Source organism: Cinclus cinclus, chromosome 1 (genome assembly GCF_963662255.1).
Source record: "Cinclus cinclus chromosome 1, bCinCin1.1, whole genome shotgun sequence".
Taxonomy (NCBI): Eukaryota; Metazoa; Chordata; class Aves; order Passeriformes; family Cinclidae; genus Cinclus; species Cinclus cinclus.
In genome coordinates this window covers 111,992,738-112,017,002 of record NC_085046.1, presented here as the reverse complement: position 1 = coordinate 112,017,002, position 24,265 = coordinate 111,992,738, and the positions used below count along the sequence as shown (strand labels likewise).

Here is a 24,265-nt window from a genome sequence, read left to right as displayed (position 1 = left end):
ATGAATGTCAGCAGGAGGTAAATGTTTTCACAAGTTCTAAGAAGGTCCCTTGGATGATAGCTAGCTGTTGCCTGCAGTCAGTGAGGTCTTAGAAGCACTGCCAGTGGTAACCTAGTGGATTGCTTTTATTTCACCCAGCAGAAAATGTTCTAAATTATGTTAAGAGATGCAATTATTGATCAGGCTGATGGTATATAGCTATATGCTATGTTTTTGTTGCAGTGAAACAAAACCCTTCTTACTTGTGTCCTAGAAAAGACAAATTAAATTCTGTTTCACTGGAGTAACATCTTGGAGATAAATATTTAGGAAAGATTTAGAATGCAGTAGAGGATATAAATACAAGTTTTGTCTGATCTTATTGATGTTTACTTTCCCTCTTTCCCTTCCCTCTCCCTTTTCCAATTCTATGCTCCAATGACTAAAGACCCTGGGCTATGAGTGCATGTTAAATTTAGAATCCTTACAGCAAATGTGACTGTCTGATTCAGATTCCTTCCTGATGTGGATAATCCTCATAATACTCATAAAACTGTCTCATGATTTCTTCTTATTCCTGAAATACAGCATTAACTTATGGCACACAGTTTGACTTGAAATTATACTTGGGTTTGATCAAAGGAAGGCAGTGCAGTTGTGATGGGATTGTTAAGAGTGAACATGATGTGTGGGTAATTTCACTGTTCTAGGTGGAAAGTAATTATTATTTACAATTGAATCGGAACAAATTTCTGATTTTGCAACATGCAAAGTAGAAAAGCATATACAATGGATATAATCCCCAATATCTAAATTGTCAAAAGATGAAGTTTGCCATAAGAAAGCTTTAAAATCTACATATCAAAATACAGACTAAATTATCATTTTTATTTGTTGTATTCCAAGTAAGTAATGTTTTGAAAAAGAATTTGCTCAGACTGATTTCAGTGTAGTCAGCTTATTTTCTCCGTGCTTATAAAGAAAATCTGTTGTGTAATTGTTTTGTTGTAGTTGTTCTGGTTCTTTTATCAAACCTTTGGCCTTTTACCTTCCTCTTTAAGCACTGGTATTGCAGATGCAAAAAATAACTTTTTGTAGCAGTGTTTGGAGACTTCTCTTTTATGTGTTTTTAATGATTTCACACTATAGTGCTGTTCCATGCAGTTTTGCTGTGCTTAGAATAGAAGCATCAAAAAAACACACCATGCTATTTGTATTTACAGGACCTTTTGGGATAAATCATGGAATAGAGCTTCATTCAGATGTGGTAGAATACGCCAAGGAAAAGTTGGAGAGCTTCATAAAATACAGTGATAGCTTTGATAAGTAAGTATCTAATTTGTCTAGCTTGCTTTGCAACAACATTTTTGGTTTTAAACTAGCCTGTCATTGCTTATGAGCTTAGGGAAGAATGGCATCACACAACAAAAACCTATAACTTCTAGTTTGTGGCTGTACTTCATGAGGTAAGTTGAGGCTTAAGAAAGCACTCTCTGGAAGTATGGGAGTATTTCTGCTGGGCAGTGCTTAGCAAAGTGGATTTCTCTGCATGTTGGCGACGTGTATATGTACACAGGTACATGTGCATATGTACATGTACATGCATATATGCATTTGGTTGAGTGACATGATCTGTGGGTGTGTTTGAATGTGTAGAGCAATTTTTATCCATTAAGTCGGTTTCTATTATGGAATTTTACATAATCTCTCTGTGTATAGTATTAGCTGTTTTTCTGATCTACTCCTGTTGTTCTGTACATGAGTATTTTTTTCTGATTGCCTTCATGTTTACTTCCTGAAGAGATGGACTTCAGAGTATTCATCTATGCTCGTAGCAGTACTCGTTTTTTTCTTCTAGGTATAACTCTAGGTTCCAGGGCTTTGAAGCCTACCCAAAAGTTTTTTATTAAGCTGGCCTGCAAGAGTATTGGGCGTCTGTCTCTGTGGAAGGGAAAGCAAGGTTCTGATAAGGCTGATTTTTGTTAAGACTTCTTTTCTTGCAAGCAAGAAATTCTCCAACAGTGATTATAAAGTAAATTCTGTAAATGCAGAAAAGCTTTTGAATTGTGGGAGTAGCCTAAAAGTCACACAATGTACACCTCTTTCTTTCCCTGTGGGCAGCAAAGAAAATTCTTGCTATCCTTTTACCTGTGTAATGTGCTTTATAACTGCCACGATTATGTTGGCTGGAGCTCAATCCACTTTTTCCCATACTCCAAACTTAAGGAGCTCATGTCTGACCACAAGCCTTTCTCTTCATGCTCCTAAGTAACAGAAGTGTGTCATCCTAGGGTTACCTGTGTCTGAAGTCAATTTTGTAATTCATATAACTGGCTAGATTATTTTAGTACTGTGGCCCAATAAAATAAATAAAATAACATAGGAGAATATGCATATCTTTCCTTACTATTGTCTTAATGCAAGCATTTATGTTGGCTGAGGTTAATCTGTAAAACAAGCTAGAACAAATAAAAATCGATTCAGTGAGCAGCTTTATGATGCAATTTATGTGTCTTAAGAAAATGTGTGTGAAATAGGGTCATTTGTGTTCACTTACTCATTAATGGTTCTGTTATGTTAGATGTACCTGCTAGCTAGTGAATTCCTGCACATGCCTGTACCCGTGCATTACTGTAAGTGTCTGTACAAGACACACAAAAGCTGGTTTTGGATTGTCTTTCCAATCAGGTGATAGGTTTATGTACAGAAATTAAAAGAAACTGGGGTAATGAAATTTTGTCATTATTGAAACAAAATTTGATTAGGATAGTTTAGTAAATGAATAGCAGAACACTGAGGGTGTTGGTTACACTTTAAAACATGCAAAAACTTGGAAAAAAACCCCAAACTGTTATAGATGGTTTAAGCAAGTGTTGGTGTATGTGGTTTCGATAAAAATGATACAGCTCTTGTGAAAGTGCTTTTTGGTACAAATCTGCCTGTAAAAGCTTCAGTACAGCTGATAAGATAATGGTTGCCTGGTTGGATTTTGTGTTTTGGGGGGAATTTTGAAGTTGTCTGTATAGCGGATTCTGTCTGACTACTTTCTTCGTAAATATTATGTATTTTAATGTAGTTATGAAGATGATGTGGATTTTTTTTCCTGCTGATGGGGTTATTTTCTATTTGTTCTTACTGTATGTGTTAATATAATATCCTGAATTTTAAGCTGACTCTCAAAGTAATGGTCTTTGGCTCAGTAAGTCTGGTTTTGCTTCTTGCTTCAGTAATTTTTTCCTGCATCTTCATTTATAAGTGAAAGATTTTTACCCCAAGTTACAGGACTGCAGCATCTAAACTTTACTACTTTGGTCAGCTTAGTATTTGGCTGAAAGACCACCCAGGGAAGAGGTGTGCTGGATCTGTCTGCTGCTGAACACTGGTGTATTCCAAGCAAGAGTCCTCACTGTTTGAAAATAGATTACATGGCAGACTGGTATGAATGAAGTTAATTGTCTCAGTGAGTGTGTGTGTGAAAAATAACTTTCACTTGACCAGCAGCCTCTAACAGGGAACCCAGGGGACATAAATAGCACAGAGACCATGTTTGTTCCTGGCAGTAATGGAGTTATGCAAATGGAAAATTCAGTAAAGCTTTGGTTTGCCACTTCCCTGCATTCTTTCTTAAGTGTATTAAGTTCTGCAGTCTCATCTGAATATTCTAAGCATTCTGCTTTTCAAACAAAAACCACGACTTTAAACTTACGGGTAGGTACTTGGGGAGCTTCCGCATGGTTCATAATTGAGCACTTTGTAACTTTGTTCCTTTGCTTGGAGTAATAGGCCATTGTTTTTGCACCTGACTTTTGCGTGGAGCTGGGTCATGATGATCTAGGTGGGTTCTTGCCTAAAAACAGAGTAGAATATTGCTTTGATGCTGTTTGTATGGGGAATGTTCCAGTGCTGTGTGATAGTTCAACTTGTTTTCTTTGATTATTGATAATAATGTTGTTGAAGTACAATTAAAAGTTTGCTTTTCTATTATTCAGGTAAGGTACTTCATCAGAGACCTGACATTATGTAAAATTAGCATGTCCAGAAGGATTTGTGACTCTCAACCTGAAGGGAGGGCTGTCTGTCTGTGATAGCTGGTCTTATCTCAGTTTTGGCCGCTGGAACTGTTCATCAGAAGAAGAGTTCTCAGTTACCTGTTTCAAATAATTCCAGTAATTACTTGTATCTGTATCCATATCCCACCAATCTAAAACCAGTTTTCCTCTAAATGGAGGAAAAGATAAATTCTGAAAGATAAAATACTGCCTTGATTTACTTGATGATGTATATTTGCCAGTAAAAGCAAAGGAGAAGTTCTTTCTTCAGAACATCCAAAAGTTTCACGATGGTTGAGGTACAAAGATTTTTAGGTACAGACTCAAGAAAATTCTTTGAGTCTGAAATGTGTGTAAGGCTCTCTTTCATTCTGGAAACCTTCAGAGAATGCATGCCAATTAAGGGGAAAAGAATCATTCCTTAAGAAGGCTCTATCTAAAACACATATGCTCAAGTACCAGGCCCCGCTTCACCTGTTTATTGAAGGGGAATGTGTTGTCTTTTCTGCTCCCATTCAACTTCTAGACCTAGAATATCCTGCTCGAAGAGAGAGCCACAGGGCAAGGCTAGGTTGCCCATCTTCTAGCACCCTATCAAAGCCCAAACCTGGGTAAGCTGGTGAAGTCCCTGCTGTGAAAGAAAAACACCAACCCTTCTCAGGATCAAAAGAATCCACTTCAATGGTAAGTGACAAGAACCCTAGTACTAATTCTGAGATAACTGTTATGGGTGAAACTTCTTCCTGAAATCTGTAGCAGATTGTGTTTGCATTAAAGAACAGTAAAGAACATCTTCCAGCAGAGTATTTTTCTACATTGAAATGTAAGGCTACTGGTATGACTCTAGAGGCTCATTTTTTAAATGAAATTTGATTTGAAAGGCGAGTCCCTAGACAAAGAAAAATAGAGCTCCTTCTTGCTGATCAGCTGGCTAGTGATTTCAGTAACAATCTAAACAGGAAAATCAAACTGTCTACAAAACTTACTGATGGGTTTCTCACTTTAAATCTTACTGATAATTTCAGATAGTGTAAATAATGCTTTTTTAGAGAGGAGTGAATTCTTGTTGAGATTTAATCTAATCAGAACAACACAGGCAGTGGGATTCTTTGATGCCAGAGGTTATGTTAGACAAAAAGGGAAGGAAAACAGGGGTTTGAAACATAGTATTTTTTTTATTATTTAGATGTATGAGGGAAATACTACTTCTAATTCTTTACCTTGTACACCAGAAGGCTTTAAAGACAATTGAATCTGCTCTTACCTGGGAGGAACTAAGCCTGCATTTTCCAAGTATTTGATAGTAACAAAAAGTAGATATTCTTGCATTTATAACAACAAGTGAAATACCTTTTATAAATAAATCCCATGTTGGACACTGCCTTTGGAAATCTCTTATGTCTATAAATTTTGATAGTACTTAAAATTCTTCTTACATTAAAACAAGTGATGACAGTACTTGGTATTTGGCTCCTATAAAAGGTGTTTTTTCACAAAAATCCACAGTATAAAATATGACTTTTTAAACCAATCAAATAATTTTATGCTTCAGTAAAAATAGAAAGAAAATACTTTTCTAGTTTTTGCTAACAGACAAATCTTTCTCTAGACTTTTTCTGTGGGTATCATAGGTCCATGACAATAAACTGAACTGACAAATTTTTTTCTTGCTTCCTTATGCCCATTCACTCTTTTTAAGATTCTGTGTGGAATTGCTAAGAAGTATTCCTTCAGTATTACCTTGCATTTTACTACTAAAGTTTAGATATAACATAATGAAGATATATTATTAACATTACATTTTGTAAATCCCTGTTGAAGGAAGACTGTCGTGAGTCAATTATTTTTAAGAGCCAGTGTGTGACTTTTTCTTCAGAAGTGATGGAACAATGTGCTTTGCTCCACTCAGTAAAACTGTTGAGAATATCAGAAATAATGAACAAAATAGCTAAGAAGCAAGACAATTTTATTCAGAAATGGAAAACTGAAAAGTACAAGTGAGGTAGAGATACAGATTTCCCACTATGCCTATAGCATTGCCTGGAAGCTGAAAAACTGTCCAGGACAAAAGTATTGAAAAAAAAAATTGCCAGCATCACTTTTGGCTATTACTGTAATGCTGACTAAAGTTAGTGTTGTAATTGGATGTAAGGGATTTAAAATTAAGTCTACGGTGAGAGCTTTTCAAAGATTTAATATTTTAATTTGTTTGTTTTCTAGTATACGTGCAAAAAGTATCAACAACACTGGTGGATGAAGGGTGTGTAACTTTTCAGCCAACCATGCTAGAAATACATAAATATGCATTTATACAGTAACCAAAGACTATTTCAGAGAGCTTGGAAAAATATTTAGATGGAATGAACAGTGGAGAAAGAACTAGAGAAAATGTGGAAACAGCTTGCCATGTTGCCCTGATACTGCCCCACTTCATAGGAAAAGAATTAACACTATAAAAATTGCTTACCTTTGTATCTGACTGGTGTTAGCTCTAAAGCACTTCCACAGTCAAGTGAAATGAGAGAGGCTAATGAACCATATAAATCAGAAAGTATTTCGTTAATCTTGTGCATTTTCTTGTGGTGGGTTATATCACATAAAGCCATATGTTTTGGAATCTGAAAAAATTACTAAATTATTTGAAAACTTCAAGGTTTGTTTCACTGAATACATTAGTGTTTAAACACTAGGTTCTAGGAATGCTTGGAGTATGATTACTGATTTAGGAAGTTCTTGGATATCAAGGAAGCTCTGAGATTTTATTCTTAATGCAACTGGACAAAGAAGCCACACCTTTCTAGGTTAAATGGTGTGTAGCTTTTCAGTCTGTGTCTTTAAGTCAGCACAGGAGCTCATTTTGCAACTACTGTAGCTTTATACACCAGTTTTTGGGGTTGTTTCTCTTCACCAGCAAATGTGCCAGAACTGGTGGGGTTTTGTTTTCTTATTTCCTTTCTTCTGCAATCCTGAGGACTCAATTTTTGGAAAGTATGGCCAGCAGTATATTAGAACTAGGACAAAAATGCATTAGTATGAGACAAAATTAAGTGTTACTTCCTCATCACAATAAGGAAAATTGTTTAATGTTTTATCACGTATTTTCAGACTCAACATATTTTGCAGATTCATTTCAATGTCTGATTATTAATGTATTTGATGGTTTAAGGGTAGTTTGATATAAAGCTAATTCCATGAGTTCATATGGATTTACTGTTCTGTTTGGAAATACTAAGTTACGTTATGTTTTGGGGTCTTTTTCCCACAAAGACTTGTGTGCAATTCATCTAATGTAGTGTCACTACAGTTCAAATAACAAATGTTAACAACTTGCCAGCCTTTTCTTACTTATTATTAATGTTGAAGTCGTCCTCTGTGCCCTAAATTTAAATAAATTTAAATAAATTTCCCATTGAAAGGGAGTTACTTAAAGCAGTTTGATGGTACTGAATGTGAATTCAGGCTTTTTAGAGCTTTGAGTTGACCAGCTAGAGGAAACATGTGGATGGGGAAAAAACATAGTAAATTCATTATGATAAGGGTTTTATTCTATAAGGGCTGTGAACAGTAAGCTGAGAGATGTGAGTGTGGTTAGTAATTATTGGTATAGCAGAAGTGTACTGTCAGATGATGTTTTTATGTGAATGTAGTAGTTGAGAGGTGTAAAATGTAGCTGGAGTGGTGCTGGTTTGAAGAACCAAATAATTTTTCTCCTAGCAAAAACAGTTTTAAGTGGTTCCCCAGTATTGCTTTTTTAAATCACATAACCTGTTTTAATGTTTCCTTCAGATACAAATCTGGATGCTGACAGGCTTTTTTTTCCCCCCTTTATATTACTTGATATTTTTCTCCATATTGACCTTGTTCTTCTTTTAAAAAATCAAGTATGTTTGCCACTTAAAACAACAAAAAAGGAGACAATCCATACCTCCTTCCACCTAGTTTTGTCTTCACAATACATTGGCATAGCATCCTGCATTCATGGAGGTTGTAGAGGTAGAAGAGCTTAGCCCAAGAAGTGTCCTGTACATATTCAGAGCTGGAATTAATTAAAGGTAGGGTTCATGGGTGAGTATTATATTCACACCAACCAGTGAATCCCTTTGTAGAAAATCCTGGCTACTAGGGACGGTTAGTGCTATACTCTCCTGCTTCTTTATTTAGTATTTTGCTATGACACATACACTAGATTGGTGGATATGGATACAAGAGCAACAAACTCAACCTTAGGTCTTTGCTATAAATGCTTTAAATGGTTGTTTATTTTATTACAGTAGTAATACTTTGCTGTGTTGCTATCTATAGGGAATCTAACTTAAAAACATGGGCAGTTACTATCTGTTACTAGATAATTTTCTGAAGTTTCTTCAGCAAAGGCAAAACCTCACTTTAAATTCTACAGGTTTTGGGGGTTCTTTAAAATCTTTTAATGTAACTGGAAGAAAAGTAATTTGTGTTGTATGAACTTGAAATGCCCATCCCATGCAAAAGTCTTACATGCTTGAAAGTGCTTGGTTATCTGGGGCCATTGCTACATGTGATCTGTGTGTGCTTAAATTTGTTCTGTGGCAAGTGTTCGTTTCTGCTATCAGTAATTGAAGTTCTTACTAATTTCTATGTTATTGGCTGTTGGTTCTCTTGTAATCAAGATAGCAGATTCAACTGAAAAACCTGAAGTGACTAAACTTTTCCAGATAGTTCCAGCACTTTTTTCTCTTTCCTTTTGTTATCTGATATGTTTTTTTTTTTTTCATGTTACCAATGCAATGCTCTGTAAAGCTGCCCTGGTCACATAGTAGAGGTGAACAAACATTAAAGAACACTTGGCAATTCCTAGTTGCATTTCAGCTTGGAAAAAAGAATATTTAAGTGAAATATTAGTTCTTCTTGATAGTTATATTACATGTTTCTCAATACTGTGCATTAATGCAATAAATAATTTTATTTTCATAAATATTAATAAAAGATAGCTCTGTGTAACACAGAATGAAGTATAATATCTGGTCTGTTCTCATATCCCAGATGCAATAGGAATAAAATAAACTTTTTGGATGTAGCAACAATTAGTACTAAAAGAATTGGGGTTTGATTGGTTTAAAATGGGACTTGACCTAATATGGTTGATACTACTTTAAGACTAGCATGCTTGTGATGCACCTGGTAGGTATTGTATTTGTAGAACCTTTGTATTTAAGTTTTAAATAATTTCCTGATCAATTGATGGGGGTCTCATACACTTGAGTAAAACCAATCTAAACTTTACTTTTTTTTGGAAATTACTTAGGTTAGTTAGCAGAAAATCCTTTCAGAATTACACTTCAGTCTGTGTTTGAAAGTCATCTCTTATTACTGGATTGGATAAATACAAGAAAATGATGCATACCTTTATCAGCTCTTATTCAGAGGTGTATCTGTAATAGAAATCATCTTAAGATTCAGGGGTCTGGGAAAGTCTTGCCACATCATTAATAAGATCTGTGTTTCATAGGGGTGTGGAGGAGCAAGATTCACGGTTCTACAATTGAACTAGTCCATGAAAAGTCCATGGTGCTATACTAAACAGGAAAGCAGTATGCTTTTGTTCTGTCTCTGGTATATCTGGTATGAGTCATTGTTCATGCCCTAACACATGAAGCAGTTATTTCAGAATAATTTTGTGAGAAGCACAGATGAAGAGGGATTGGCTTTTAAACAGGTATGTTGCTGTTACAAGAGACAGTTTGTCACCTTTTTCTCAGTTGTCTTCTATCTACTTTTACCTTTCTGGCTAACAGGGAACTACATGTGGCAGTTCCTGAACTAGCAGCATACCAGCAGCTAGCACACCAATTCAGGCCAGCTGAGGGGTGAGCATTGCATGGCCAGGTGAGCTAATTAGAACTCATTTCTCATCTGAGATGGATTAAAGAGGTGTCTTCAGAAATTACATGTAACCTAATCCATAATGTGTGTTTGGCTGTGAGAAATAAGTCTGTCAGGAAAACACCTGTTGACAGACTGGGTTGAAACTACCTGAAAAACTATATGGAAGAAGGAGGCATTATTTGAAGTAAATGGAATAATAAATGAACAGTTATTTTGGTCATGAGCTTTGTGTCTTCACAAAACTCTGCTAATAGCGTGGAGGGAGCGCAGTCCAGAAAATTCAAAGTGCCTATAGACAGAGTTGGTCTCTAGTGCTTAACCCATCTGATTTTTGCAAGTGCATTAAGAAGTTGCTTCTGTATCTTTATTTGCACTTTGTGCCCTTCTGGTTGCAAGCTGCAGAGCTGAAAGACAGATTATCTTCAGCTTTTGCAATGTTAGTGAAGACTACAGTGGATTTTTGTCCTGAGCTCATGTACAGAGTATTTTGTACCTGGGGAATGTATCATGGGGTTTTCTTGTATCTTGGACAGTTTGTTGCTCCTCCTTGTTTGAAGAGGGTGTGACCAGTGTATTCATGAGCTTTTAGGGTGGTTTCTAGTAGAGGAAACAGGATTATCTGGTAATAAATCTAGTAGCTTTTAGAGGAGTATTCTGAGACGACAAGTTGTGAAAGCTGTGGGGGGTAGGCAGGCAGGAAAGCCATCTTCATTTTTCTAAAACTAAGGGACTGTGTCAAGATTTAAAACTGCGTTTTGGAAAAGTGCCATATTCATTCTGTCCCTGCCCCTTCCTGCTTCCTCCTTTACTTTTTAAGCCCACAAAAGTACTTTCCTCAGACTTTCAAATTAAATTGATGTGATAATGCTTGATATAAACTGTGGTCAATCTGAAATGAAAACTATAGCATTAATTATTTGATTAACTTCTATGTGGAATGTGGAAAATGTAGGAAAGAACGTGGTAGCCCAAGTGCTTGTGAAATGAGATTTGCTTCTTCAGCAGATTGATAAATGTCTTGGATTTTGTTCTCTTCCCAGCATTTAGCCTTGTCTAATGTATTTCTAGATCTTTCTGTGTTAATGTGGAATTATTTCAACCATGGTTCAGGCTGGTCTGGCTTCACCTTCTCAGTTTTGTGCAACAAGTAATTTATTTACTCTGCTTCCATCTCCCTTTTTTCTCTTCAACTGACTGGTGCTGTTTGTAGCTTTATTTTTTTATTTTTTCTTTTTTTTCTTCTTTTTTTTCCCCTCCTCTCTGGATTTGGAAGAGAAAAAACATGGACTGAGAGAGAACCATGCAGTAGTTGTTAAAAGATTCTGGGGTCTATCTCGACTAGTCAAAGAAAAGCATTGCAGTATTTTCAAGATCAAGCATCCAGTCGTGGAGGGGGAAATATACTTCCAGCAAAAACTTCAATTTCCTGATTTGTTAATGGCAGTGCTCTAGATCAGAAAGTCAGCCAAGCCTTACAGGCTTCATCCCTAAACAGTGAAAGCTGCCAACTTTACTATAACTGAAAAAAATATTGATTTGAATGTTGTCAGGTATTGTACTGGGATTTGGTAATGCTAGCTAAGCAAAAAGAAAAATTACTTTCTATTGACAGTCAGCCATAAAGTTCATAAAATGGCTACATGTATTTGAAGTTCCCAGTGAAATTCATTCCTTCCGGTTGCTGCTTGAGATGCATTGTGACTTTAATACTGCCAGATGAAGTTTATGAACTTTTTCATGCAGCAAGGATGTTAGGTTTTATGTAATATTTTTTTCAAAGAAAACTATAAAACCTTTCTATCATCTACTTTGTAACCTCTCTTCTTACATATGAAGTGCTTGGGGAAGACAATACAGTTATTCACTCAAGGAATTTTTTTTACAAAATGGTACATTTTGTTATGGTGTTAACAGCTGCAGCAGTAATATGCTTCAGAGATTTAAAAAATGTCAAAAAATAACAGTGTTGTGGAGAATATATGCAGGTTTAGCAATAAAGTACTGCCCTGTACATTTTTTCCATTGGTATTTTATGCATTGGCAAGAGAACACTTAGAGTCCTTGCAGCTCGTCCATTAAACTTAGGTCCACTAAAATGCAGTTGTATGACTTCCATTTACTGATGAATATTAGATGTTTCTGAGACAATTTTTTTTTTTTTTTTTTTTACTTTGTGTGTGGTGAAAAAAATGTCAGACTTTTCCATTGAGTTCCTTTTTGGGGAAAAGTGGATTGGGCTCAAGGTGGAAAACTGGGAGATAGAGAAAAATGAGTCTTTGCAAAGATCTTAAGTGATAGAAAATGGAAGAGAGCTACTAGGAGATGAAACTTTTCAATGTTTATTCAGCAGCCTGGATATCACTCGTTGTTGATAAATATACTGTTTTAGTGGCGCTTTTAATATATGGTTTAAGATTTCTTTGGGTGAATCTACTTGCTTGTGGTTTTGAAGCTTTCTCTGTTTTGTATAATATGTAATTTTAACTTCTTAAGAGTTTTTCTTCAGTGGTCCCCGATGTGGCAGAAAAAAACCAGATTACTTTCAAAGTAACGTCTTAATATAAACTTTTAAATTGCTAACGATGCTAATCATTCTTCAGGATACGAGATTATTTTTCTGTCTTTATCTGGACTGGCTTTTCTAAAAATCCTCATTTGAAATGTGTCCCCTCTTTCTTTTTTTCTTCTTCCCCTTAGATTTGAGTTCTGTGAACCTGCCTTTGTGGTTGGTAATTGTTTGGAAATAGCCTCAGACAGTCATCAATATGACCGGATTTACTGTGGAGCTGGAGTCCAGAAAGACCATGAAAACTACATGAAAATTTTATTGAAAGTTGGAGGCATTTTAGTAATGCCTATAGAAGATCAGGTGACTTAGTGACAATTTCCCCTTTTTATCTTCTAGAATGAGAAATATGTAATTTAAAGAATGCTTTTCAGTATATATTTGACTTAATGTTCAATTAACGATACCTTGATTTGGTGTATTGTTGCAGTTAAGCAGATACTAAACTCTTTAATGAAGTCTTGAACTGTTTTCCATTAAATTTGTATGAAAGCATCAATATCTTGCTTTTAAACAAGTATTTCCTGTGTGTTATACCAGAACTGCTTTGAAATCTCCCTGCTGCACAGACATTTTCAGTCAGTACCTCCAAACAAAGAAACCACCTGTAAACCAGGAGAATTCATTTCAAAGGGTACAAAATAACTATGATTAGTGAGACATGGCAAGGGGAGTTAAAAAATGAAGGAAAAATATGTCTGTATTCGTACAAGTTTTCTGTGTTTCTTTTCCATGTTAAATTTAAAGCTTTTCAGACAGGGGCATATTATTTTAATAATACTTCGCACTTTTATCACTTTTCATCCTTAGACCTCAAAAGGCTTCTCAATGGTAAGTATTATTCTCCCTGTTTTACTAAAAGGGAAATTGACAAGGGCACATCATGTGATTAAAGTTGGTATCCTCCTAAGTACAGATAATTACTAAAATGCTTGTTGACAAACATGTTAGTTACTTCCAGAAAAGAATTCTCACATTATCTGTCTGCTTTCTTAAAATGCCAAAAGGATTTAAGCATAACCTGCATGATTCTGTTCAAGAAATAATTTCATTATTTATTCAACTAAGATACTGTCAGTTGAAATTGATGGAATCCAACTTAAAAGTAGTCACAATTCAAGAGAGAAATTAAAACTGTGACTATTTTTACCTTAAATACAAATGGATAGGGGCTTAGAGCATGTCAAGTGTGAGGAGCAGCTACAAGATCTGAGATAATCTAGCTTGCTGAAAAATGCCAAAGAAATGTTTAATTCCTTTTGTCTTCCTGAAGGGGTGGAGAATTTATCTGGTAGACAGGAGTCCAGTTCTCCTCCCAGTTGCACAGCATACTGAAGCAGCATTACAAATTGGCAGCAAGGGAGATTGCTGCCTGCAAATAAGGAAAACAGGTTTTCATAGTAAGAATGGTTGAGCACTACAGCAGGTTGCCTAGAGAGATGCAGAATCTCAGTCCTAGATATTTTTTCACTTAATCGAAAAAACGTCTGATTTAATTTTGAAATTGGCCCTGTTCAAGAAGTTGCTTCCAATCTAAAGTATTCTGTGATCTTTTGGAAAAATAAACAAATTTGGTTTTTACCTTAGACCCTTAGTTTTCCAGCTGCATCTTCTGCCATTACCAAAGAGCCTTATTCAGTACTCTAGTGACCAAGTGCTATTTCAATGATTACCAAAGTCTTTTCTGTTCATAAAACAGTTTTTCAATTCATCAGTTTTGAAGCACAACAAAATAGCAGTGTGTTTGAAACCAACCTGAACAGTATTCACTATGACAAAATTGTAACCACCGATTTATATTGGTTTTGTTTTGCAGCTAACACAGATCTTGAGAACAGGACAGAACACATGGGAAAGTAAGAATATCCTTGCTGTTTCATTCGCTCCACTAGTGCAACCAAACAGAAATGACAACGGCAAACATGACACTGTAGGACTGCGTAAGTTTGTGCTTGCTCCCTTTGGCTTGCAGGGATGTTACAGTGCCTTATGTTGGAGGTCTGGATGTTGAGAAGATGCTGTAGAAACATTGCGTTTACCAAAGCACTATCTCTCTGATAATGTTTTTGTGGTCCTGGTGCATGGTCTGTGTTGCTTCACATTTATTATTCTGAATTTAAGTGATAGAATTTTAACAGTTTGTTTTTCCAACCACCTCTTCCTTTTAAGTTCAGCTTCTCTATTACAGTGGTATAGATAAAATAACTGGCTAATATTAGGTCCTTCATAGTGCTGACTTTCTCGTGGTCTATGAGAGAAATTTTTTTTCCTTTTCTCCCTGAAATGAAAGGAAGAGGTCTAAACTGGGGCTGTGGTATGATAGGATATTAATAAGCCCAAATGTGCATTGTCTGCACTGAATATAGTCATACCTAGCTGTTTGTTATTTGTCATTGGGATTGGCTTTCTAGCTGCAATGCTTTGAACAGAGGTAGTAAAGTTATTTAGAAAGTCTTTGGATGTACACCTGTTGCCCAATTTTAAGATAGGATAACAGGGAAGGAGAAAAAGCTGACAAAGAAAAGTGTAGAGTTGAAATTTTTCTTTCAGAGTTGTCAGGGCTAGGAGTAGAATGCAGAGCTGTGGTAGTTCTGGGAAATTAAGTAAACCCAACAAAGAGCCTAAAAGATAACATGTTTTAATTGTGAAACTGGTATAAGCCCTTCAGGAGTCCAGGATGTCCTATCAGCTTGCATCACCTGGAACTGCTGATCTGGCTGTTAATTTTGAGTGTGGGTGTGCTTGCTATGATAGGTACTTTCACATTTTTTATGCAACGTGTAGAAGATAATTTCTGTTATGCAATCTATTCCTATGCAGAAGTAATGAATTTTTGTTGTTATAATACTTGTTTTGAGCCCTCAGACGTCATTTCCTGAAATTGATTTACTAATTCAAGATTATTTTTTCCTCTATTCTATCCATAATACATAGGTTGTGTCATATCTAACAAAGAAATACAGAGATGGCTAGTCAAACTTTATGATGATTTTATACAGTCTAATTCCCTAGAACAAAAGAATTTTTTCTAAAAACATGCCTAAATTTTCAGAATGAGGAGTGCAGGCCATGGACATTCAGAGCTGAATGGTAATAGAAGAAAAGTGTTTCCTGTGTTACAATTTCAGAATAAATCTTTAGTGAGAAGAGGAAAGAATAACCAAATGTGGTATTTTTCACATCTGGAAGAAGAAAGTGTTAGACTTGAAGTTACACTGTAAAATGAGATCAGTGAGTTAGGTTTCTTTCCTGCTCAGACTGATCTGGTTTTATTTAAAAATGTAGAAATAAAGCAGAAGTGTTCTTGTGGATGTGTTGGGTGTACATGGTAGGGATGCGGGGTGTAAAAGGACTGTGCTGAAGATCAACAAATGAAGCTTAGCTATTTTCTCTTATAGTAACATTGTCTATTTGTTTCAAATCCACAGACCTATAATTTACCTTAAAAGTGCAGGGTTGTTTAGCGGTCATGCTTCTATAATCTTTAGCAGAGGTTGCAGATGTCATTACTTAGTAAACAGAGTCTGTGCCATACTTTGGACAACCCTTGAATGCTTTCTGACACATACGTACTGTTACATATAAACTAAAATAACTCTCACATGTAATATACTGGTCAGCCATGCTCAAAGTAGCCTTTTTTTTTGGTAGAAAACTTCAGAGGTGGTGTTAAAATGATCATTTTATCAATGTAGTTGTTTGTTAGGATGCAGTTCACTGATAGTAGACAAATGGAAATACATGGACAGTAAATATCTGAAATTTTGCATCCTGTTCCTCTCATTAAAAATGCTTCAGTTTGTTATAACTGGCATACAATCTGCAGTCATGGTTTGTTTCACCTGAACTTATAAGCATGTTCTGGGTGGTTAGATAGGGTTTTGTTGTTGAATTTTGTGCCTATTTTATACTAAAGTAATGGGACTTTTTTTTTTTTTTTTAATGATCTGGAATCAGTGTTGTCAGTCTTAATATCCTTTCTGTCTCAGATAAATAGTCTGCAAGTGAAGTTGTTGGATGTAACAATAGATCTTGAATAGTTCTTGTCTATACTACATTGGGAGGTTTTATAGCTGAATGGATTTTCTGGAAGTGTAATTTTTAAAACTATTTCTTCAGTAACTTTTTCTTAGCTATAGTCCCCATTAATTTTATGGTATTTTGTACAGCAAGGAAAGTGACAAGTAGGAAAGTCGAACAACCTCAACTTCAAGCTGGTGTGCTTTTTGGTTTTGTTTTTCTTGGAATTAGCCACCAATAGCTCATCTAGGGCAAGTGTCCAGCAGCCAAGCAATATTTGTCATCACCTGGCTATCATTGGAAAACATAAAGTTTTGACTTTTTGCTTACTTGTTGGTTTGGATTTTTCTCCCTTTAGGACTTGACTAATTATGATTCCTCTTCTGCTGCAAAGGCATAGGTGGTTTGTCTGGTTTGTCACCTGTGGTTTAGACATGTACCTCCCTCATCAGTTAGGTTCAGTACGAAGTGAGCAGAAGAAGGAGGCAGAAGAAAGGTGCTTGCGTAAACAAATGTGGCACAGGGGTAGAAATGGTTTTCCCACAGCAGGATCAGTAGGTGGCAAGACATGCCAGGTACTAAAAAGTGACAGTACTTGTTTTATAATTTCCTGAATTTATTTAACTAATCTCTTCATGCTTTCTACTTCTCTTGAGCATCTGTCAAAAGACCCTGTGGCACAGGGTTTGTCAAAGTGATGCTAACTAAGCTTGTATCATTTGCATATTGTATCATTTACTAAATTTCCAATGGAATTGATTTGGAATGTTAGTCTCACTGCCTTGCAGCTAGTGGGTTTTTTTGGGTTTTTTTTTTTTGTTTGTTTGTTTGTTTGGGTTTTTTTTGTGGAGGAAAATTTTGCTTAATATAACTTACTTTTCTTTCATTTTAGCTCCATGTGCTGTTAGGAACCTCCAGGACCTAGCTCGAATATATATCAGACGCACTCTTAGAAACTTCATAAATGAGGAGATGAAAGCCAAGGGTATTGCTCAGAAGGCGCCTCCAAAACGCAAACGCAGGAGATGTCGTAGACGCAGGATTAACACCTATGTGTTTGTTGGTAATCAGCTCATTCCTCAGCCTCTGGATAGTGAAGAAGATGAAAAAATGGAAGATGATAACAAAGAAGAGGAAGAAAAAGATCACAGTGAGGCCTTGAAGCCAGAAGAGCCTCCTCGAAATCTGTTGAGAGAGAAAATTATGAGTCTACCATTACCCGAATCTTTAAAAGCATACTTGACCTATTACAGGGAAAAATAACTTGTTTTAAGTAGAAATAATGCCTACTGATAGTTCCTTTATTCTTGAAAATGTAGCATTTATTAAGAAGTAGGTGGACAAATTATTATTAGTCTTTCATCAAGACTGAAGTACAGCGATAAGTGGTAACTTGTCTCTATCTTGTCTTTGCTACAAGGAAGACTTGCATTCGACAGTAGAATCCCTTTTTAAAAGTCTATTTTTCTTTAAATTTTGAAAATGCTGTTTTAACTCTGATAGAAATATATATTCCATTATGCAGCACTAATCAATATTTTGCATGGTAAGTCTTTTTTGGATCCCTAACAGATTTGTATTGATAAAAGGATGAGTGAAATTTTATATATGCTAAATAATTGGTTAAACATGTGCATCTGACTTGATGAGCAATTTGTCTGTATTTATTACTATTAGGGAAACATTTTAAACATGCAGACACTTATCCTCTAATGTCCAGATCAGACCCTTTTAAAGTTTATTTTACTATGGCTTTGTTGCAATCATTATTACTATGTTGGTATAGATGTATTCCAACAACACAAGTGCAATAAATGTATACAGACACTGAATGAGCTGGCTTTAGTGAAACATGAAAATACAAGTTCTGAAATGTCAGATGACCCTGCTACTACTGCATTTATCTTTTGCCAAAAGATCTTGCAACAACTAACAGCTTCTCTCAGAGCCTTAAAGAAACACCATACAGAATAAGAAGAATGCTTACTTCAGCTCTGCTTATACATATCTCCATTCTACACTGTCAGTATTTCTAACTAGAGGCAATTCCTCCTTTGTGGGAAGTATAGGACAGTACATTTTGTTTATTTCTAGAGGTCACAGCATTGAGTCAAAAGGTTCGGTAATTCAAGATTGTAATTTAGATTTCAGTCATCTATATTTACTGCTTTTAAGTAGAGGTAGAATTTCAACAAAGTTTAGTTTGTATTGCTTATTGGGATAGCTATAATAGTAGAAGTTAGAATTTGTTCAGCAAATGCACTTTAGTAAGTGAATTTTATACTTAACATGCATCTCCAAGAAGGTAGACTTGTGCCAGCCTATATTTTGTTTCTGAGCATGGCTCTTAGCACAAAAATATTTATAAAATCATATGCATCTTTTGGAAACCTAAGAGTAGCAGTGCAACTGTGGGGACCCACAATAGTGCTGATTTAATTCCTTCAATGATTTTTCCTCTTCTAGTTGTAAAGTTACTTGCAGTTCTCATTTTTAACTTTGCTTTTACCATCTTATTTTCTGCATTCTGTTGTAACATAACCATGAGGGTAAGCAGTTTATTAAGAACTTGGCATGATATGTATTAAAAACCACAATCATTGGAAATGTGGAAATGTATGCTTGTTAGACCCAATGAAAAACATTCCCATTGAAATATCCCCCATGATACATTTTATAATACTGTTGACACTTTGTTTTGTGTAAAACAATGAACAAAATCACATATTTCTAAAGCAGTAAATGTTCTTCTTCCAAATATTTTTAACCAACTAGTATTCATATGGTCTAGGAGTCCAATTTTTACTTGAAAACATACATTATCATTTTGTTGCATCTGAGAAGGAAGGTCAGACACAATCCCATTACACTGACTCTTTTTGGTGCATTTCATGCTGTAGTCCCTGTTTTTAAGGTCCATCACAGTAATGTTTAAATGGAATTTCATGAAGGCCTGTTGTACCAGCATGTGGAGTTACTTTCCGCAATATATTTACCATATAAGTAAGCAAAAGTATTTGAAATAAATATTCTGACTTTATTTTAAAAGCAGGAAAACCTTATAAGAAATAGTTTTCCAAAATAATGACACTAATAAAGTAATTGTGATGCTTCAGCTATAAGAATTGAACATAATCTTGTTTTAAATGGGTTATTTTAGATGGAGGCTAAATAATCTGAACTTTGAGATGTTTGTCTCTTCTTTTCTTGTAATCTACATCCATGAACTCAAGAATGAGATTACTAAATATTACTTCAAGGACTTTATACAGGATGCTTTTTGAGAATAAATTTCTGCATTCTTTCATGCCTGTATACTTGGAAAAATGGACAGTGGGTGACTTGTCATGAATCTTCGGTATGTAAGTTTTTTTTGGAGTCACTGAAAGAGAATGTTTCCTCTGTGTTTTATATGTGGATTTATTTTACACTCTTGGGTTTATATTTACATAAATAAAAAGGTAGAAACGCAAATTAATTAAAATTTAATTTTTGCCATCTCTATTGATGATGGGGACATTGTTGCAATAAAATGGTTTTTGTGGTTTCTGCTTGCTTGAATTTCTGTGTTTCTGTGGAAGTATTTTCGGTTATCTGGAAATTCAGATACCAGTTGTTTCATAATTAGGTCAGTAATCTCTTAATAAAGGCTATTCTTGAATTTCAGAAGTATATATTCTTGCTAAATTGTGAATTTTTGCAAAGGTTGAAAGATGAAATGTTGCTCGTGACACAGGGAAAGCTATTTTGGTCCCAGCACTGCTTTTGAAGTACTCAGGTTGAGAATTTCCTCTGGAGAGCCCAGAAGCTAAACTTGAGCTGTATAGTGAAGAACACTTCCATGTTTTATTTTTTTCCTAAATATTTAAATTTCTGGGGTTTTTTTCTAATCCTCAACTGAGCGGCTATCTGGGTCAAAACAAATAAGGGAAACTTGGAGGTAAGAGCTGCGAGGTTGGTGAGCAACCAGTGAGTCACACTTCCTACTGCAACTCCTTCTTCATGCAGCTTTATTTTATTGCCAGTTAGAGGAAAGATTGGAGTTGGGTCAGGTAGGCTGATGACAAATGTTACAATTGTGATCACTGTAAGGAAGGATGTGATGAATTTGGAACTTCAGGGGGATTAATCTTCTTTGGTTTGGATGAGGACCCAAGACCAGTGCAGTCTTTTCAAAAGATGTGAATTTTTAGTCCCATATCATTCAGGAAAAACTGAGCATCTGTCTCCCAAAAACTTGAAAAGAGCAGTTTTCATTGCAGTGAGCCTGAACATCTGTTCTTGGCTGAGCACTTTCTTGCTTGTTCAGGTGCTGGCAACTTAAGTCTGTTTTCTTTATTTTTTAATCCTGTATTTTTTTTTTCTCTAAACTAGTTTTTAAAATGCATCTTTGCCTGTCAGTTTGAAAACAAATAGGGAATGTAATCAAATGTGCCATGCTCTGGTTAAGATTGTTTTAGCTCATTAAGTATTTATCCATATGTCCTCAAGAGTGTCTCCTTCCATCATTCATGTAATTGAGTAAAACTGAAGGCGTTGTGATTTATTAATCAATTATGAAAGATAAAGGAGTGGTGGTCTGTGCTCTCCTTAGAGGTGTATATACTAAACTTTAATGAGCTGCTACTTATTTTGGCAACACTTGAATCATGTATGAGGTGTTTTCCATAAACTTGTTCTGAGGAGGTCATTGGAGTGTAACTGGAACAGTGACACTTCAAAGGTGTGTGGGTTTTGAGATGTTTTAGTAAAAGACCTTCAGTAAAATTTAGATGACTGGCTTGATCACTGCCTGCCTCTCTTACTTCTATAGCTTCAGAGTGTCCTTATCAAGTTGTTGAGTTACTCTGCTCAAGTAAAACTGGCTCGTTTAGCTCCAGGACTTACGTCATGTTTATGGTCAGTATGGAAGCAAGAATCTAATGCTAATTTAGCAGTGGTTATCAGCTTTTTCTTTCCAGAGTTTTGTGTCATCTTTTGTGTTCTGTGATGCTTTAAAGAGAATTGTCAGGGGAGCAGGAGGAACTGGCACATCCTTTTTAAAGCTCTGTCCTTTTTTACTGCAAGCAAGCAATCTATGTAATTCTTTCTTAGGATATTTTGCAAAATACTTCTGTGCTAGAAAGAAGAAAAGGCACTGCATTGTTTTCTGCCACTTTTTTTCCATGCATTCATGGCTAGCCATGATTTTAGCATAAAGGGAAAACAGCAAAACTATAGGTATCAGTACATGCTAAAACTAACATGTTTTTGTTTTAAGAGCATTTCCTTTCCATTTTGATACCCTTCTTATCCTGGCTGAAAAATAATCCCTTAGGGTTTTCTGCTGCTCTACTGCTTCCATGGATGAGTTCCATAGATTTTCTCCACAAACTCAAAAATGTTCCTTGCAGGTAAATAGATATGAAGAGTTAAATTGCTGTTCTTTGTATTACAGTTACACAGTTGAAATTGTAGCACATGCTCTTCCTTTCTAATCCTGCTCCTGGAGTTATGCTCAATCTCCCTTTGCTTCTGTTGAGTTTTAAATCCACAGCTAGGGAGGGTAACACAGTGTTTTGCACTTCTGCCATTTTTCATAGGCAGAATATTTTGTTTGTGTTGATGGTTCCTTCTTTCCCTCCTGGGTTCACTTTGGGAGTAATTTGTATGTTGGGTAATGTGCTTTTTGCATCATCATTGTTCTGCATTTCCAGCTTGTATGTGATAATCTGCATATGTTAGATATTGTATTTTATTTCAAGTTTTGAGTCTGCATATTCTTAAAACTGACTATTCTAGAGCTGTGCATAGCTCTAGAATCTCCAGTACCAAGGATGGCCCACATGCTGATCCCCTTGCTGCTTCCTGTGTCTGTTTTTCTGCTCTCAGACCAGGGGTCCCTTTTCTGCACTAAAGCATTGTGTAAGAATGATAAATTGGGGTTTGTTTATTTGTTTGTTTGTTTAGAACAGTGCTGGCATGTTACCAATATAAAACTAGGCTTGTGCCACACATGAACATAAATGTTCACCTATAGACAGCAGGTGAACCAGAGAGACTGATGTGTTTGTCCTGCCATGGGCAATGTCATATGTGACATATGAGACAGAGCTACAGAAGCATGAAAACAAGCTTTCATATCTCGATTCAGTGATCAAAAAGCATTTTTTCAGGATTGGAGCAGGAGGGGAATGAAGAAGGAGAGAGGGATAATTTGTATGGGGAAGTTATCGTTAACAGTAATAAACAGAGCAGTTTATATAATAAAATTAGCTGCAAATTTGGATTTCTCATTGAAAATCTTTCATTTCTGTCATTTATCAGGTCTGTACAATCCATAGTCTTTGTATGTGCTAGCTGGTAAGGAGACTGCTCTGTGTTTCAACCACTTTAAATACCTGGTTTAAATCTTTCTAACCTATTTGTTTGTCTTGTCCTTCAGTTTTTGCCTTTACTAAATGGCACAGTGTGAATTTCTGCTGTAGTCAGTAAAAGCAACACTGTAAAGCAATCCTTTTGTGCTCTTTGCTCCACATCCAACAAATTCTCTATGATTGACTTTTAGGAATCTCTTAACAGTAGAGCCCTTTTTAGATCAACAGCTTACAAAACTAAGTTTTTTATCTATGTCACTTTGCTTGTTATAGCTTGTTTTTCTCAAAACTTGACATGTCTCTTTTCTACACAGTCAAAAGTAGCACACCCTTTAAAAAATGCTTTCTTACCTTGCGTAGGAGTTTTATCTAAAACGTTGTGTGTAATCAAGGATACCAGAAGAGGGCAGCATAGTCTTTCGGAAACAAAGGCTGGGTCCTGGCAACTGTTAGGATAACAAAAAATCTACATTGATGTTTTGTGAAATATTTCTTTGAGTAACTTGCTTAGATAGAAGCACATATTTATAAATTGTAGAGTCAGTCTCAGAAGACTCTTTATGATTTTACCAAATAATTTTTTTGAAATTCCTGTGTTAGGTGTACAGTATAAGAGGTTTTCTTCTGAGTTGTGCTTTAATGCAATCCAAGACCTTTCCAGAACTGATGGTGTGGATAAAGCTTTTCATTCATAACCGTTCAAGGTGCCACATTGTAAAAAGGTCAGTAAGGGTTTGACTAGCTGTATTAATTGGGCATTTTGATGTCTTTAGCTGCCAAAGTTGCTTTGGACTTCATCCTGATTCTTACTTGAGACCTTGTGTTGAGAACTGGGCAGCTGGGCATGAGGAAAGCACAGCTGTGCAGCAAGCTGCTGTGGCTTGCACACCCCATACCTATGCATGACTTTCAGATGTGTAATGCAGTAACTGCTGTTCCTGCTGCACAGTGTTGTTGCTCGTTCCCTGCCTGGAGCAGAGGCATAGGCTGGGAGCCCTGAGTTGGGAAACAAACACACATTTTATGTTCTGAAGCCTGTGGCACTATAGCCTGGCCCCTGCAGGGCATTCTCAGAGAAAGAAGTGTCACCTGAAGGAAAGTGCCTCAGAGCCATGCTTGCCACTCTGCTACCTAGGGTCCCAGTAAGACTTTTGTGTCCATTCGAGATACTCAAGCCATGCCACAAACCAATCCGAGCTCTACCTTCAGCATTTGCAGAAGCAACCAACCTCGCTATCCAGCAGACTGGAAGCTTTTCAGTCCTGAGAGTTCACAGGCTCTGGCAGTTGTTGATTTACTTCTTGAAAATTGGGCAAAATATGAAATGGTGGCCAAAAAAAAGCAAGTGTCATATTTAAGGCATAAACCAGATCTATCATAATGTTTCCACAGCTTGATCTCAGCTTTGCTAATGATGCCAGTGTGGAGATGAG

General features: G+C 36.0%; 1 protein-coding gene across 6 annotated transcripts in view; it reads left to right on the top strand.

Moving 5' to 3' along the window:
• PCMTD1 (protein-L-isoaspartate (D-aspartate) O-methyltransferase domain containing 1) overlaps window positions 1–20,037 on the top strand; it is a 39,862-nt gene extending 19,825 nt beyond the window's left edge. For 2 of the 6 annotated variants that reach the window (XM_062488929.1, XM_062488896.1), the window contains 4 exons: window positions 1,203–1,305; window positions 12,588–12,759; window positions 14,273–14,396; window positions 17,369–20,037. In XM_062488929.1, coding sequence (XP_062344913.1) covers window positions 12,706–12,759; window positions 14,273–14,396; window positions 17,369–17,739 — 549 coding nt within the window. In that variant the 5' untranslated portion in view covers window positions 1,203–1,305; window positions 12,588–12,705 and the 3' untranslated portion in view covers window positions 17,740–20,037. Of the gene's footprint in view, window positions 1–1,202; window positions 1,306–4,605; window positions 4,713–9,361; window positions 9,721–9,755; window positions 9,891–12,587; window positions 12,760–14,272; window positions 14,397–17,368 lie in introns of those variants that run through there. The other 4 variants (XM_062488921.1, XM_062488905.1, XM_062488913.1 and 1 more) reach the window with 4 other exon arrangements.
• The last annotated feature ends 4,228 nt before the right edge of the window (window positions 20,038–24,265 follow it).